This window comes from Salvelinus sp. IW2-2015, unplaced genomic scaffold (genome assembly GCF_002910315.2).
Source record: "Salvelinus sp. IW2-2015 unplaced genomic scaffold, ASM291031v2 Un_scaffold1124, whole genome shotgun sequence".
NCBI lineage: Eukaryota > Metazoa > Chordata > Actinopteri > Salmoniformes > Salmonidae > Salvelinus > Salvelinus sp. IW2-2015.
The window spans coordinates 189,036-207,143 of record NW_019942739.1 but is presented as its reverse complement, the minus strand read 5'-3'; the positions used below and the strand labels follow the sequence as shown (position 1 = coordinate 207,143).

At 45.3% G+C, this 18,108-nt stretch overlaps 1 protein-coding gene across 1 annotated transcript in view; it reads right to left on the bottom strand.

The window, feature by feature from the left end:
• Positions 1–15,899, bottom strand: part of LOC112069809 (TSC22 domain family protein 2) — a 53,089-nt gene extending 37,190 nt beyond the window's left edge. Inside the window, exon 1 of the mRNA XM_024137181.2 lies at positions 13,555–15,899. Within this exon, the coding sequence (XP_023992949.1) occupies positions 13,555–15,197 (1,643 nt within the window). The 5' untranslated portion in view covers positions 15,198–15,899. The remainder of the gene's footprint in view (positions 1–13,554) is intronic.
• Between the last annotated feature and the right edge of the window lie 2,209 nt (positions 15,900–18,108).

Below are 18,108 nucleotides of genomic sequence, written 5' to 3'. Positions count from 1 at the left end.
GAAGATGTCTTCCCTGTAACGCACAGCGTTGAGATTGCCTGCTATGACAACAAGCTCAGTCCGACGATGCTGTGACACACCGCCCCAGACCATGACAGACCCTCCACCTCGATGCCGCTCCAGAGTACAGGCCTYGGTGTAACGYTCATTCCTTCGACGATGAACGCGAATCCAACCATCACCCCTGGTGAGACAAAACCACGACTCGTCAGTGAAGAGCACTTTTTGCCAGGCTGTCTGGTCCATCGACGGTGGGTTTGTGCCCATAGGTGACGTTGTTGCCGGTGAGGTCTAGTGAAGACCTGCCTTACAACAGGCCTACAAGCCCTCAGTCCCGCATCTCTCAGCCTATTGCGGACAGTCTGAGCACTGATGTGGGGATTGTGCGTTCCTGGTGTAACTCGGGCAGTTGTTGCCATCCTGTACCTGTCCCGCAGGTGTGAGGTTCGGCCGTACCAATCCTGTGCTGGTGTTGTTACACGTCCTCTGCCACTGCGAGGACGATCAGCTGTCCGTCCTGTTCCCTGTAGCTCTGTCTTAGGCGTCTCACAGTACGGACATTGCAATTTATTGACCTGGCCACATCTGCAGTTCTCATGCCTCCTTGCAGCATGCCTAAGGCACGTCCACGCAGATGAGCAGGGACCCTGGGCATCTTTCTTTTGGTGTTTTTCAGAGTCAGTATAAAGGCCTCTTTAGTTTCCTAAGTTTCCTAAGTTTTCATAACTGTGACCTTAATTGCCTACCGTCTAAGCTGTTAGTGTCTTAACAACCGGTCCACAGGTGTATGTTCATTCATTGTTTATGGTTCATTGAACAAGCATGGGAAATGGTGTTTAAACCCTTTACAATGAAGAGCTGTGAAATTATTTGGATTTTTACGAATTATCTTTGAAAGACAGGGTCCTGAAAAAGTGACRTTTCTTTTTTTGCTGAGTTGATAATCCTCATGGGAAATTAATTCAATATATTAAGTGCATACACAAAACATAAAACGGTGATTCACGTGACAAATATAATTTGAGGTGGAAAAAAACAACATTTTCAGTTGCCTGCTCTACTGCACGAGGGAGCCCCCCCAAAAAAAGGTCTACTGCACGAGGGGCCCCCCCAAAAAAAGGTCTACTGCACGAGGCGCCCCCCCCCCAAAAAAAAGGTCTACTGCACGAGGGGGCCCCCAACAAAAAAGGTCTACTGCACGAGGGGGGCCCCCCCAAAAAAGGTCCTCGAGGGCTCACGCAGCTTAGCGCAACATGAGATTGAAACTGCTGAGTCATCCATCCACTCTCGGAGAAGACTTCCGTGGCCTAGTAGTGGGGACTGAACTCAACTGATTAATGGCTCTTCTCTACAGTGCATTCGGAAGGTATTCAGACCCCTCGACTTTTTCCACATGTTGGTACGTTACAGCCTCATTCTAAAATGGATCAAATTGGGGGTTTACCCCCCTCAATACCCCATAATGACAAAGCAAAAACAGGTTTAATAAATGTTTGCAAATATATTATCAATAAAATAAAAAATGTAATACCACATTTTACATAAGTACTCAGATCCTGTACTCAGTACTTTGTTGAAGCACCTTTGGCAGTGATTATAGCCTGGAGTCTATATATAGCCTATAGCYTTGGGTATGACGCTACAGGCTTGGCACACCTGTATGTTTGGGGAGTTTCTCCCATTCTTCTCTGCAGATCCTCTCAAGCTCTGCCCGAATGGATGGGGAAAATTGCAGCACAACTATTTTCAGGTTTCTCCAGAGATGCTCGATCGGGTTCAAGTCCAGGCTCTGGCCGGGCCGCTCAAGGACATTCAGAGACTTGTCCAGAAGCCACTCCTGCGTTGTCTTGGCTGTGTGCTTAGTATTGTTGTCCTGTTGGAAGGTGAACCTTTGCCCAGGTCGGAGGTCCTGAGCACTCTGGAGCAGGTTGTCATCAAGGATCTCTGTACTTTGCTTTGTTCATCTTTGCCTCGATCCTGACTACTCTCCCTGTCCCTGAAAAACATCCCCACCCCATTCTGCCACCACGCTTCACCATAGGGATGGTGACAGGTTTCCTCCAGACATGACGCTTGGCWTTCAGGCCAAAGAGATCAATCAGAACAGAGAATTTTGTTTCTCATGTTGCCAGTCTTTAGGTGCCTTTTGGCAAACTCCAAGTGGGCTTTTGCTGAGGTGTAGCGTCTGTCTGGCCATTCTACCATAAAGGCCTGATTGGTGGAGTGTTGCAGAGATGGGAGAATCTTCCCGGAAGGACAACCATCTCCACAGAGGGACTCTGGAGCTCTGTCAGAGCGACCATCGGGTTCTTGTTCACCTCCCTGACCAAGGCCCTTCTCCCCCGACTGCTCAGTTTGGCCAGGCGGCCAGCTCTAGGAGGAGTCWTGGTGGTTCCAAACTTATTCCATTTTAGAATGATGGAGGCCACTGTGTTTTTGGGGACCTTCAATGCTGCAGACATTTTTTGGTACTCTTCCCCAGATCTCTGCCTCAACACAATCCTGTCTCGGAGCTCTATAGACAATTCTTTCGAGCTCATGGCTTGGTTTTTGCTCTGACATGCACTGTCAACTGTGGGACCTTATATAGACAGGTGTGTGCCTTTCCAAATCCTGTCCAATCAATTGAATTTACCACAGGTGGACTAAAATCAAGTTGTAGAAACATCAAGGATGATCAAAGGGTCTGAATAACTATGTAAATAAGGTTTTTTTTTTTATTGTTAATACATTTGCAAAAATGTCTACAAACCTGTTTTCGCTTTGTTGTTATGGGGTATTGTGTATAAATTGATGAGGGGGAAAAACCTGTTTAATCCATTTTAGAATAAGGCTGTAACGTAACAAAATGTATAAAAAGGGAAGGGGTATGAATACTTTCCGAATGCACTGTATATATTTTAGCTCATGACAGATTTATTTTTCACCGCGCCTCTGAGTCTCGCTCTTACCTCAAGTAAGAGCTGTAAAGAGGCATTTTCGCTTGCAAGTTTCACTTCAACAAATACCTCGGAGAGCAGCTGTGAAGAGGTCACTTGGTAACAACCAGAGTAAGAAACCAAATTACTGATTTTTWAAAACGAGGCAGTCAGACACCCCTAGTGCCCAGAATGAGTTTATTAACGGACGAATGATACCAGACAGAAATGGAGAATAAGTTCTAAGAGAGAAGGGGAGAAAAAGTGAACTCKGAGATATTTAAAACTTGTAAAATAAAGAGATGTTTGTTTTGATGGGCGAGGGAGAAATAACTTGTAGTATTGGTCACCATCTAGTATCTGGATGTCACAGTGACATGACAATTAGCTAACGTAACAACAAGCCGGTGTAAATGACCAGTGTTGTATCAAGGGGCTTCCCACTGAGCAGCTGTATCACGTCGCTGGTGGTAGCTAACGTGGCCAATTTGTTCCATCCCACTTGATTATATTTAGAGTGGGATAGCACCCTACACAAGAAATAGCCTCTCCTGCTTACATCAAACATTATTGGATTAAATATATGCTAAAATGTAGAGACTGCAGTGAAATAATTGCTTTAGGTATGTGTGAGAAGGTTTGGGAATGCTGTCAGGCMGAGGCCACAAAATAACGCTTACTATCTGGGTGACCTATAGCCCAGAGTCCGCATGGGAAACGTGACCAGAAACTTTGTGCATCCCTTTGGCATTGCCTTGTCAGATAATTACAAGAAAACAATTGTATTTAGAGCACTGCTGCACTTGACTGGCAGGTAAAGTCACATTCATCAAAACAGAGTTATTGCAGACACCTACAAGTGAACTGAGAGCAGAAAAGTATTGGTCCTAGGATACAGCCTTGGGGCACACCTGTCCAGGCTAATATTATGTATTGGATCTGGCCCGAACCGTGGGTAATCAAAACAGTACCAAGAAATACAAGATCTTTATTGTGCTATTCACTGAAGAGYGCGCATCATAATGACAACCTTTAAAAAGAGAGTCTTGGCCCCATGATGCCTGCTTGACAGGGGATTTAGAAACGAGCACTTCAGTAAATAGAGAGGCTTTGCACAACAATACCATTTTACAAATGAAAAAAATCAGTGTTCTTAAGGGTTATACCCATTGGCAGCGGTTACCAAATACTTAAAATATTATATAAAGGTGATGAGTGAAATGGTTCTTTTACATAATTTATGTATTGTATTTCAGATTAGGTTAAATAAAGAGAATATTTGAAGTACATTTCTTATTGGGTAACAGTTGTAAAACACAACCTAAACAAAACTAACTTGAATACATTTACCCTGACAGGTCAAATGTGTCAACATGTTACCTGGAAAAAACCTGAGGCGGAGTTAACATATTCAACGTTATTTTTCTCATTTTGGGGGCCTAAACCTCTTTCGAAATGTGGTGTGAACAGAATATGAATGCAGCCACTCATACTCAGGTCACTCAGCTGAGTGAATCCTCTGTAAAACTGGATAATTTCCCCCCTCCCTAAATTCCCCCCCCAAAAAAACATAACCACAAGCCACATACACAAGACCCTGTTCTCTTAAGCAGGAAAACATAGAACGATCCTGTACACAGAATGCAATGCAAGTGACTTGAGGCCAGGTGGCCTCCATTGTCTGGTATTCCTCATCCAGCGTAGCGGCCTCCGCCATTCCCTGCGCTACTACTTCCTTGGGAAAATATCCATACAGGATATGAACCAGAGGTAATGTGAGCTCAGTGCACAGAGACGGATGACTGAGGCAGAGTGAGTCAGCTGGATGGGGAGTCAAATAAAACAGTGAGCCCTGCAGAAGTACGGGTAGTCTCATAAGAGCCGATGCATTACGCTCTGGGAGATGTGGAGAGATTGGATGGCTCAAGGACGTGACTCTCAGTAGGGGGCCAGCTGTAACAGCTGTGCTGCTAGCCACCAACCATCCCTGCCTCTGTTCTTTAGGGGTCAGGATGTGGAGGAGGGTGAGGTGGGTCACCGTTGGCGGGCGTGGGGGGGTGGGGGGGGGTCTTCTGACTCAACTGCACACAGTGTTACCAGACAGATGGCTCCCCAGTATCTGGCTAAACGTTAATTCAGTGAAAGGTGGGTGCCAAAAATGTTCCACAGATTAGAAACAGCTCTGTGCCAAAAGGTGATGAATTTCTTGTGCATCTTTGCTGACACTGTCACAATGAGTCAATCCAAGTGAGAAAAACAGCTACTATATAGGCCTACACAGCCTAGCCTACTCAGCTGGAGTACAACAAGTAACTGATAACATTAGCATGGTAACCGGTACAAAAGACACGCCATCTGCTCGATTTCACCAAATCAGGGTCTAGTTCATTGACTCTGCCGGTTAAATAAAGCACAGAATTGGGTCCTGAAGCATGAGCGTGACACACTGAACTCCCTGTTGGTCCCCCTCAGGTCTACTCTAGCGTGTCCAGACAATTCCCTTTAAACACAGTCAGTCACTCCCCAGTGAATGCCTGGGGTCCAATGAGCAGGCCTGTTGCACAGCAGAGGGCTGATGAGAAGTGTGAGGCAGCCACTGTGCAGCAGAGCAGAGCGCAGGCAAGAGAGCAGAGCGCAGGCAAGAGAGCAGAGCGCAGGCAAGAGAGGCCAGAGCGCAGGCAGAGGCAGAGCGCAGGCAAGAGAGCAGAGCGCAGGCAAGAGAGCAGAGCGCAGGCAAGAGAGCAGAGCGCAGGCAAGAGAGCAGAGCGCAGGCAAGAGTGCAGAGCGCAGGCAAGAGAGCAGAGCGCAGGCAAGAGTGCAGAGCTCAGGCAAGAGAGCACGGCAATATGACAGACTGGGCTGATACAGCGCATCACAGTTCATTCCTGCCTGTGCCACATACAGTGGCAGCGAACGAACAGGACACCCAGTGAAACGCTTCAGTTAAAAGGCTTTGTGCAGCCAGGCGGCATGTGACACTCCACACATAACTTGTATCCTGAAATCTTTAAAGCTGTGCTTAGACCGCTAATAATGCAGGCCTGAACTGTACATACCATTACTAAATGACTACAGGGCCCAAGAATCCCRGGCCTCATCTGCGCTGCAGCTAACATACGAGTGTGACAAGTCACACACACAACCTCCTTTACATACCGTACTCTGTGACAGACCCTTTAGACAACACACTGGATGCCCTGAGCCAACCTTTATGGAAATCAAAGCAACCATAGGCTTTAGGTGGCTGTCAACGTTGCATTTCTGAATGAAAGGGACGACGCAGAGAGAGGGATTTGAGAATGAATGCACCATGATTATGTTGTCAGGGTAGGTTTCATGTGGCGTCTTACCGCATCCTTTTTTTAAATTAATCCCTTGGCTTAGTATACATTAGTCACCACACCCTTGAAGGCATAGCAGGTAGGTAAGTGGCTCGCAAAGGCCAAGATATGCCACGTTACATAATTTGCGTCAGAGTTGATAAGAACCAACAGTGCATAACATTATCCTAAATCTGTACCATGGAAACTATAACTAAAAGGAGAGTAGGAAAGGAGTGAGGTCACCCAAATTGCTCGGTCACCAAATAACAGGCAGGATTTACACCACTTGGTGAATGACAAAACACACACACGCACTGATTAAATACTAGTCTGTTGTGAAACGGTGTCAGATTAGTGAATCTCTACTCCGCCAGTATGAGTCACGTCCGTTGCCCTGCAGAAGCTCAGCACAAGAGGAGGAACAGGAAGTGCACAACGCTGACAAGATGAAACATTAGAAACTAAAGTTTTAAAAAACCGAGGATGTAGTTTGACGAAAAAAAAGAAAAAAAAGACATCAAAGCAGGAAAGTAAATTCCTTTAAGACCGATCTGAGCAGAGAATAAAATGCACCCAATAATTTACATTGCTCATTTAGGAATGTCAGATTTAAAATTRCTGAGAATAACCCTCAGTGCGGCCTCTATATTTTTCACCCTCTGTCTCCACTCAATGTGAACCTAAAAAGCCCCAGAGGGTGGTTCCCCTACACGGTTGATAAAGCCTCCCTCTCCTCTCRAACAAAGACTGTGGTTTTGTATTCATCACTGCGGTGATTTGACATGCTGTATATTTTCTGTCTCAAGAGTCTAGCAGGTCCCCTGGTCCATAATCAGACACACAGAGAGAGGCAGAGTGGGTTGATCAATATGACAAATGGTGCACGTCCAAAACAGTTCAGAGTGGGATTGATATCATAGCCCAAACCGCCTGACATTCACAAGAAGAGGAACTAACAACAAACTGATCTAGTTGTTCCTCAACTCACACGTACACTCAAAACATCCCTTAATAATCCAAGTGACAGGTTCCTCTGACAACCCAGTCATAGTTGTTGTTCAAGGAGGCCATCCACAATGAGGATACGAGAGGAAACTTTTTTTTTTGTCCAAGTGCCAACAAACTTATTTTTAGTGATGGGGGGGGGGGGCAAAGAAACTGCCCGGGGTAAAATAACTGACAGTGATGGGCTCCAGCATGGGGTAGGAAAAGGGCCACAGCATAACTCGAGAGGAGATATGAAATATGACGGAGTCCCATTGATTAAAGACTGCCCATCTCTCTACCACACCATGGATGCTTTCATGTCGCACTCACTCAACACTACCTCCGCTCACAGGAGCCCGGCTGTCAAAGCAGGCCGAAACAATTGTCCAGGTGAACTACTCCCGTACATGCATGCAAACTATACATCAAGGAATACAATGTACAGGTTTGCACGCTGACCTTTCCCCTCCAACCACTGTGTTGGTAAGGGTAGGCWGGTGGTAAGGGTAGGCAACAACACATCTGCCATACTGATCCTCAACATAGGGGTCCCTCAGGGGTGCGTGCTTACTCCCCTCCTATACTCCCTGTTCACCCATGACTGCGTGGCCAAGCGCAACTCCAACAGCATCATTAAGTTTGCTGACGGTGGTAGGCCTGATCACCGACATGAGACCTGGCAGAGTGGTGCTAGGACAACAAGCTCTCCCGCAACGTGAGCAAGACAAAGGAGATGATCGTGGACTACAGGAAAAGGAGGGCCGAACATGCCCCCATACACATCGACAAGGCTGTAGTGGAGCGGGTCGAGAGTTTCAAGTTCCTTGGTGTCCACAACACCAATACACTATCATAGTCTAAACACACCAAGACAGTCGTGAAGAGGGCACGACAATGCCATTTCCCCCCTCAGGAGAATGAAAAGATCTGGCATTGGTCGTCAGATCCTCCAAAAGTCCTACAGCCACACCATCGAGAGCCTCCTGACCGGTTGCATCACCGCCTGGTATGGCAACTGCTCGGCATCCGGGGGTACTTGTACTGAGTCAATGTATGGTGTTCCATTGGAGGAAAGGGGAAGAGCCAGAGTACATAGTTAGAAAGGCCAATCAGAGCAGCAGGCCCACTAATCAATATAAGGGTGGGGGTCTCAGCGGTGACACAGAAGGGGCGTGGCTCACATGCACACACTAAAACCAGTCACTTTGTTAAGTAGGGCCACCACAGGGGCACAGGACCCAATGCTGGGTCCTGGAGTGACCACATGACGGCATAAGGCCTGAATGTACCTTAAGTCGGTGTTGCCTAGTTACTGGGTTTTCCTCTTAAGAGTAGCCAAGGTATTTATCTAAAAAAAAAAAAAAAAATCTGTGATAAAAACAGGTTAAATAATTGATTGCCGATGAAGATGTAATCCTAAATTAGGATCCAACTACTACGCCCCACTAACCTCGCAATTGAGAGTCAGGCTGAGGGGAATCTATCCAGGGAGTTATAATTCAATTGAAGACCATACCATTCTGTTGAATGAAGCCAATTTGTCCCAAGGGCATCCTCACTGGTTTATTTGGCTAAAAAGGACAGCATTGAGCATAGAAGATGCCAACCTTTCCAAACTGAAGACTCAATCGCTCCGCAGTCGTACTGCGTCACCCAGCGTTGTTTTAATAAAGACCAGAACAAACAATGAGACTTGGCCCTGACCTGGTTTCACATAGGAGTTGAAATTGTGTACAGAACAATGTGTCTCTGACTGTAGGAGTAAACATGTCTCTCCCTAGAAGATGCGACGTGATTTGAGAAGTGTTTCTTACGTTTGGATAATTTTGAATTGTCAGGAAGTTTTATATACTTTATCTGAATATTAGCTGATAACATAATAATCTAGAGCCTAGCTGGCTCTGCTAGCCTGCTATCTCCCCTTTAGGATACACACAGGCTAGCCTCCCAGCACACACTCCAAGGTTAACCAAACTTCAGCACAGGAACATAATACACACGTGTTTGTGAGAATCTATAGGAAGCCTCTTYGAGAGCCTCCAAAAGTCAATAAACAGTGAGTACAAGTGATCAAGAATCAGTCTGAAATGTGAGCGATTTCAAGGACTGAGAAAATCCCATGTCAACATCAGCCAGGGCAGGCCATGATAGAACTGAGCTAAACAGTTGACAGAGACTCAATCCAGCCATGTCATCTCATTGCTGACTGGAGCACACCCGTYGGCCTGTCCTCTCCACAGACACCCTGCTTCCCAAATGACACCCTATTCTCTATAGGACTCTGGTCAACAGTAGTGAACAAGGTGTAACTTTAGATGCAGACCTGCTGCCATCATGGCTCCATGGTCAGTTTTATAGGGCTCCACTGATGTCAMGGCCAACATCCGAGAACGATTAGAAAATGGGCACGGGCTGTTCCCCGATGACATTACACTGGCAACAACTTGCTCTGTCCATCATTATTCCTCCCTCTCTACCCCCTATTTATGAGGTGTCATGCTAGGAAAAGATCCAGAGAACAAAACACAGGGCTCCATACTCAGAGAGTATTACTTTTAGTGTAATTTATTTAAGAGCCTCAACACAAAAAGGGGGGGGGGGGGGGGGGGTAAATATGGGGTTCTGTGTGTCTATAACAAAGTGAGTTGTTATCCTGTGTTTTAGTAGGCACTAGGGCTGTCCCCGACAAAAATATAATATAAAATCGACCAATGGACTTCTCTGAATTTTATTTTTCCATATAAGGGAAAAAGACAATCCATGTCTTCGGCGCCCGGGGAACAGTGGGTAAACTGCCTTGCTCAGGGGCAGAACGACAGATTTTTACCATGTCAGCTCGGGGATTCAATCCAGCAACCTTTCGGTTACTGGCCCAACACTCTAACATACTCACACTGTGTGTTTTTATAAAATCAACTATATGTAGACTACGGAGCTTGTCTGATGCTTTAAGCACACTGTGATTAAATAATGACACACAAACGACTCAAGAGGGAGCCAGAGATCAAGATAGCCTAACCAGAAGAAAAAAACCTGTTCCCGAACRTCCTCTTCCCGCTGCTGCTGGCCTTCACAGATTCTGCCATTAGCTCCCGGAGTTGCTGGTAATAGGCTACACCAGGGGTTGGCAACCTTCTCCATTTGGAGTGCCATTTATCTTACCATTTCTACTGATCTGCATGTTATGGTTTTCATATGCTTATTTAAAAATGTAACAGTTTAATTTATAATAAAAGACCTCATATCTCAAAATCATTGAATTGTGATTAATAACTATATTAAAATTACACAAATGTAAAAGTAACTTCTTTACCTCTACCTACATATTACCTCAACTAACTGGTGCCCCCGCACATTGACTCTGCACCGGTACCCCCTGTTGAAGTCGGAAGTTTACATATACTTAGGTTGGAGTCATTAAAACTTGTTTTTTATATCGTGTTAACAAACTATAGTTTTGGCAAGTTGGTTAGGACATCTATTTTGTGCATGACACAAGTAATTTTTCCCAACAATTGTTTACAGACAGATTATTTCACTATCACAATTCCACTGGATCAGTTTGACTGTGCCTTTAAAKAGCTTGGAAAATTTCAGAAAATGATGTCAAGGCTTTAGAAGCTTCCGATAGGCTAATTGACATCATTTGAGTCAATTGGAGGTGTACCTGTGGATGTATTTCAAGGCCTTCCTTCAAACTCAGTGCCTCTTTGCTTGACATCATGGGAAAATCAAAAGAAATCAGCAAAGACCTCAGAAAGACCTCATCCTTGGGAGCAATTTCCAAAATGCCTGAAGGTACCACATTCATCTGTACAAACAATAGTATGCAAGTATAAACACCATGGGACCACGCAGACCGCTCAGGAAGGAGACACGTTCTGTCTCCTAGAGATGAACGTACTTTGGTGCGAAAAGTGCAAATCAATCCCAGAACARCAGCAAAGGACCTTGTAAAGATGCTGAAGGAAACAGGTACAAAAGTATCTATATCCACAGTAAAACGAGTCCTATATCGACATAACCTGAAAGGCCGCTCAGCAAGGAAGAAGCCACTGCTCCAAAACCACCATAAAAAAGCCAGACTACGGTTTGCAACTGCACATGGGGACAAAGACCGTACTTTTTGGAGAAATGTCCTCTGGTCTGATGAAACAAAAATGGAACTGTTTGGCCATAATGACCATTGTTTTGTTTGAAGGAAAAAGGGGGAGGCTTGCAAGCCGAAGAACACCATCCCAACCGTGAAACACGAGGGGCAGCATCATGTTGTGGGGGTGCTTTGCTGCAGGAGGGACTGGTGCACTTCACAAAATAGATGGCATCATGAGAAGGAAAAGTATGTGGATATATTGAAGAAACATCAAGACATCAGTCAGGAAGTTAAAGCTTGGTTGCAAATGGGTCTTCCAAATGGACAATGACCCCAAGCATACTTCCAAAGTTGTGGCAAAATGGCTTAAGGACAACAAAGTCAAGGTATTGGAGTGGCCATCACAAAGCCCTGACCTCAATCCTATAGAAAATTTGTGGGCAGAACTGAAGAAAAAAAAGCGTGTACGAGCAAGGAGGCTTACAAACCTGACTCAGTTACATCAGCTCTGTCAGGAGGAATGGGCCAAAATTCACCTAACTTATTGTGGGAAGCTTGTGGAAGGCTATCCAAAATGTTTGACCAAAGTTAAACAATTTAAAGGCAATGCTACCAAATACTAATTTAGTGTATGTAAACTTCTGACCCASTGGGAATGTGATGAAAGAAATAAAAGCTGAAATAAATCATTCTCTGTAGTATTATTCTGACATTTCACATTCTTAAAATAAAGTGGTGATCCTAACTGACCTAAAACAGGGACTTTTTACTAGGATTAAATGTCAGGAATTGTGAAAAACTGAGTTTAAATGTATTTGGCTAAGGTGTATGTAAACTCCTGACTCCAACTGTAGCCWCGCTACTGTTATTTTATTGTTGCTCCTTAAATTATTTGTTATACATTTATTTTCTTAAATCTGTATTGTTGGTTAAGGGCTTGTAAGCAAGCATTTCACTGTAAGGTCTACCTACACCTGTTGTATTTCGGGCACATGTGACAAATAAAACTTGATTTCTATTGCCAACTATGTAAAAAATAACCTGTATAAAGCCAACAAATAAAAACAWTGCAGCCTGCAGGTAGAAAATATCCTGATAAAAATACAGCTACGCATGGCCTGTGTGCAAGGAACTTCAAACATTGCATAAAATATATACTAGACCCTCAGTTTCAGTGCTCTCCAGACAGACACTGCTGTATTTGCACAAAGGTTAAGTAATAATGAGGTAGGCCTATTTGATGACATTTCCACTGAATCTGAGTGTGACTTTTTTTCAGAAATACTATCAGATCTCCAAATGAGCACATATATAAGCCTACATTTGCATGCAGGCCAGGTAGACTAGGCATACTTCTGTGCGTAATCAGGTGCGAGTCCTTACTCAACATTGACAGGAGCGTTCCAAACAAAACACAATGAATAAATTGATAAGTCGTAAATGGAATGAAATAAACAAAAACTTGTTTCTCACAAGTGTAGCCTAGGTTGTGCACTCCGCAAACAACGTGTCCACTCCGACAATGACAACTTTAAAAAGAATGAGAATAAGAATAAGAATAATAAATTTAATGCATTAACAGAAATTACAGTAACCAAACGAAGATTAGAAGATTAGAAATTATGGGATATAAGGGCAAATGCACTACTGGTGATACTGGTGTGCAATTCCTGCGGTCTCGACTAAATGTAATACAAAAAAAAATAATCAACTAGTCTACTAAAACGGGATCAGCCCTAGTAGGCACTAATGAAACACATTAAAAAGGATTCCTTCCTCCATGCCAGTTCTCTCTGGCGCAGTTCTCCCCCCTGCCACCTTGTCCCCCCCTGCCACCTTGCCCTTCCGCCCCCAAACTCCACATTTATCTTCTGAACACAACCGCAAGAGATGTTTTTACATACAAGTAAACATTTCCAGGAATAGCATACCTCACACTAGCCTTGGCAAGAGGAAGCCTTCACTACACAACATTGAGTATGACCGCACTGCTGCAGAATGCCACGGGAATGTATAACATGATGGCAGTCTTCCAGAAACAGCCCTCAGTCCCTCAGCGCTACTCAGTTTTCTAACACTTGAGTTTTGTTTACATCTTAACATGATGCCCATTGACACCACATTGAGAGTGAATGGATAAACACCTTGTCTGGACATTACATTACACAGATAAGGTTTGAACATTGAGCTAGGCCCTCCAACATTTGAAGTGAATTTAAAACAAATCTCTTACCCATCCTCATCTCCATCCATGGGAATGGCTATCCCGAACAGGCTGTTGACGGTGGGAGTGGCCAGCTGCAAGCTCTCAGGGATGAAAGACCTCATGACATCTTTTCCTGGGGTTGTATTGGGCTGAGGTAGGGTGTCCGACCTCCTGCGGCTGTCGTCCCCCTGGCTGGCCGTGGGAAGACCCTGCCYGACTGCTCCAGCTGTGGCCTCACCGTGAGCTACCTGGGCCAGGGGGAGTCCTCCTGGGTCAGGGGCCTGGCTTGGCATGCCTGGGGGGGTGTTGGTGGCACTGGGCACTGTGGCAGGCACATTCTGGACAACGGAGGCCCTGCCCACTCCTCCTGAAGGCTGAGGATGACTCACCGGCTGCTGTAGGGCAGGAGACAAAACGGCCCCGCTGGCTACCTGCAGCAACAGCCCCTGGGTCGAKGCTAATGGCCCGCCGTGCAAAGACCCAGACAGCTCCCCAGCCTGAGGGGTGTTGACAGACGAGGGGCCGTGGCTCGACAGAGGCCCCACAGAGAGGGAGGCCATGGGGTGGGTTTGAGGGCTGGAGCCCTGAGGCTGTAGAGGGGCTAAGTGCTGCTGTCGATAGTCCAGCTGACTGGGGTGCATTCCAGAGGGATGAGCGGAGTAGGCAAACTGCTGGGCCTGCGTGGCAAGAGGCACAAGGGGGGATTTTTGCAGCATGCCACCTTGGGGCATGCCGTTGTGGCCAATAGTGTGAAGCATTTGGGGGACATCGGGCTGCACGTTGACCTGTGCCTGGGATACCGTCGCTGAGTACCCTGTGGGCTGTAAGGCATTCGCCCCGCTCCCTGTCTGGGGCTCTAGGCTGTAGCCTTGCTGCTGAAGCTCCGGAGGGTGGCCATGGTGGAAAGTGTAGTAGCCACTATCACCTGTGGACTCCTGAGCCTGTGTGGAGAGAGTACTAGGAGCAACCACATTGCTTCCTGTGGTCCCTAGCCCACTGTCTGCATTGTGGTCAATGGTGACAGCGTGTTTTATGCTATCCACAGTCCTGCTCATGCTAGAGCCCTCAGAATCTCTCTCATAGAACTCAATACATGTCCATCTGCCCCGTCTGAAGGGCTCTCCTGTACTGTGGTCAAGTTTTATGACCCTGAAACGTGAACTACAGCTTGTCGTCGTTGTAGAGCTAGGCGCCGCGGGGGGCATCTGAGATACACTTGGGGAAACATTCGCAGCAKGGCCAGCGTTGACTGTTGTCGGCTGCTGGGTGGCCGAGGTTGGAATGGAGGGCTGACTCGCAGCTGGTACAGGAACACTGCCCCCTAAAAAGTGTGGGTTGACATGGCTCAGGCCTGTACTTCTAAGAGCATGGCCCCCATTAATAGGACCTGTTGCAGCCATTGGCTGCCCCTCTTGAAGTAAATGTAAGGCCATGACAGCTGCCTCCACTTCCCCTGCATTGTTTAAAGTCTCCTCGGATGAACTTCGATCACATACTCCCGGATCGGCCAGGGACACGTCGAATATTTTGGATGACACATCCTCGGTCCTGGATTCGTCCGGGTCGTCCAGACTCTCGGTGTCATCCGTGATGCTACTGGCCGCCACCTGAGCCTGTGTCACACTCGTGATCTGAAAACAACTCTTCTTCTTTGCTGGCATTTTTGACATGTTGAATATCTTTGCTAGTCACTCAAGTGACTGTCTATTTCCTTGATAAGTGTTTCGTCTGAGCTCAATAAGTGATAGCTTTTAACGAGCTAGCTAAAGAATTCACAGATTATAGCAGGCAAATATGCGACATATTCCTTGCTCCCCTCTCCTGTTGCAGATTGTCTGTAAAAAAAAGAACCAGCCCCCCGCCCGAAATCGGACAGGGTAACGTTAGCTAGTCTCTGTGACAAGTATACCGATATCACCACCTCCTCTCCTCCAGTTCTTCCGAACCTGGCCTCCTGCGTGCGTTATTGTACCGGCCCCGGAGTTGCAAGCAGCCCCCTGTTGCAGTTACCGCTCACCAGCTGCTACCAACACTTTAGTCTGAGGCGGGCTCCGTTCACCACTCTCCCTTTTAGCTGGCTAGCTAATGTAGCTAAAAGCTAACCAAATAATAGCTATCGGTGTCGTTAGTTCGATCCTTACCTATAAACAAGCCTGTACGACATCATGTAAACAAGTCCATATCCCCTTCCAAATCTTCACATAGAATCTATATCCTCCGATAGACAGAAATTCCTGAATTTAAGAAAGTTTATCTTCCTCGTCCTCTGGTTCTCTCACTATTTAGAGCTGCTGCTATGACACAAACCTACTTACTAGCAGCAAGCTAACYGCCGCTCTGCTCTTCCTCTYACCACTCGACAAGATGGCAAAAAAAAAACGAACAGCACTCTGGGAGGTTTGCGCATTGACTTACGTAAATCATTGGAGAATTCGAATGGGATACGCTGATTTGCTTTTTATATCGTAAAAATTCATGTGGGAAAAAGTGCTTTTTTGTCTTCATTTAMGTTTAGGGTTAGGCATAATGTTAGAAGTGTGGTTAAAGGTTAGGTTTAAAATCAGACTTTAGGAAAATATATTGTAGAAATCGGTGGGGTTTATGACTTGGTAACTTGTAACGACCATTCTGAAGGGACACATCATACCACAGATAGAACAAAACCTTTAACCATGCTGCGCTGTATTTGGACACACTCTTTTCGATACAGTTACGAACGGAAATTATTTGCGTAGCAGGTTAGGAGAGCATTTTCGCTAACCCTAACCTAATTCTCCWAACCAGCTGCCTAAGTTCTCCTAACCTGCTATGAAAAAGTAACTTCCTGTTGTAGCTTAATCAACGTGCCGTGAAAAGAGCGTTTCTCGTATTCTGAATGAATTTGATATCCCAAACCGGGACACAATCTTTTCATGCCACTTCGATACAGCTACGACCTGGAGTGATTTTTATAACAGGTAAGGTGAACATTTTCCCTAACCTTAACTTCCGGTTGTAGCTGTCCCAATGGCGTGAAAATAGTGTTTCTCATCTCAAASCAGTGTCAAATGCTGCGTTCATGTACTATCGGAAACTCAGAACCTCCAAGTTAAAATTAACATAAGTTATTTACGTAAATTAATAAAAGTTATTTATGTAGAGCGCATGTGTCAAACTCAGTGGAGGATGCTGAGGAGAGGATGACTCAATAATGGCTGGAACAGAGCGAATGGAATSGCATTGACGTATTTGATACCATTCCACTCCTGCATTAACACAAGCCCATTCTCCCCAATTAAGGTGCCAACCTGCGGTCAAACGGAGGGCCGAGTATCTGCTGGTTTTCACTCCTCCCTTGTACTTTATTAATTAATTAAGGTCACTAATTGGTAGGGAACTCCCCTGATCTGTTTTTTTAAGGTCTTAATTGAAAGGAAAAAACTAAAACCTGCAGACACTTGGCCTTCCATGGAATGAGTTTGACACTCCTGGCGTAGAGCTTCCTATTGGTTGATTCTGATACTTACCAAGAAATTCAGGATAATCTTTCTACAACRATAAGCACGTCTGAAATTTCGGCGTTCCGACTAGCACATGAATGTGGCATGACTTGCTTACTCGTTGTTGAAATGCCACGTTCCCATTGTGTTGGAAACTCTGACATTTCCAATTTTCTAATCTAGGTGGAAAATYTGGATCCCTAGTTTTCCACTTGGGCGGTATCAGAATAAACCAATAGGAAGCTCTACGCAAATAATTTACGTTCCTTTTAACTCAGAGGTCCCGAGTGTCCAACATGACACGAATGCGGTAAAAGATGATACCCGAGTTTACCACTTGAGAATTATCAGAATCAACAAATAGGAAGCTCTATGCAAATAACTTCCGTTCATTTTAACTCAGAGGTCCTGAGTTTCTGACATGACATGAACTTGGCATCAAACACTGAGCTATATGTTGGATCTCAAATAAATGTTCTCTACTGAGCCACCCATGTCTCGGAGTTGCGCAAGCTAGACACGTGATAGTGTGTGCCACAATCAGTGGAGGCTGCTGAGGGGAGGACGGCTCATAATAATGGCTGGAATGGAGCGATTGAAATGGCATCAAACACATGGAAACTATGGAAACCATGTGTTTGATGTATTTTATACCATTCTACTGATTCCCCTCCAGCCATTACCACGAGCCCGTCCTCCCCAATTAAGGTGCCACCAACCTCCTGTGGCCACAATGAATCCAGGTAGGATGATTCAGCTTGACTTCAATCTTTTGTTCAATAGAAAAATGACTCATGACCATGATTCACGGATCAAGATGAATGTAATAATTTTCTTGAATGAATCATTGTTTTTCGTATTGTCAGTTTCTTTTCCCATGCAGCCTGATTGGACATATTCATTATAGATATTGCAATGTCAAAGCTGTGAAAAATGCAATATAGATAAAAATATTTAAATTATTTGATCAACCTAATATGGCACACATAATTTAGATTAGGCCACCCCACTAAGCATTTAACATCAGGCACTATCTTTTGGATGTCTTTTGTTGGTCCTCTGTCTTTTTGGGGTCTTTTTTTGGTGCAGTCCAGACCGACCT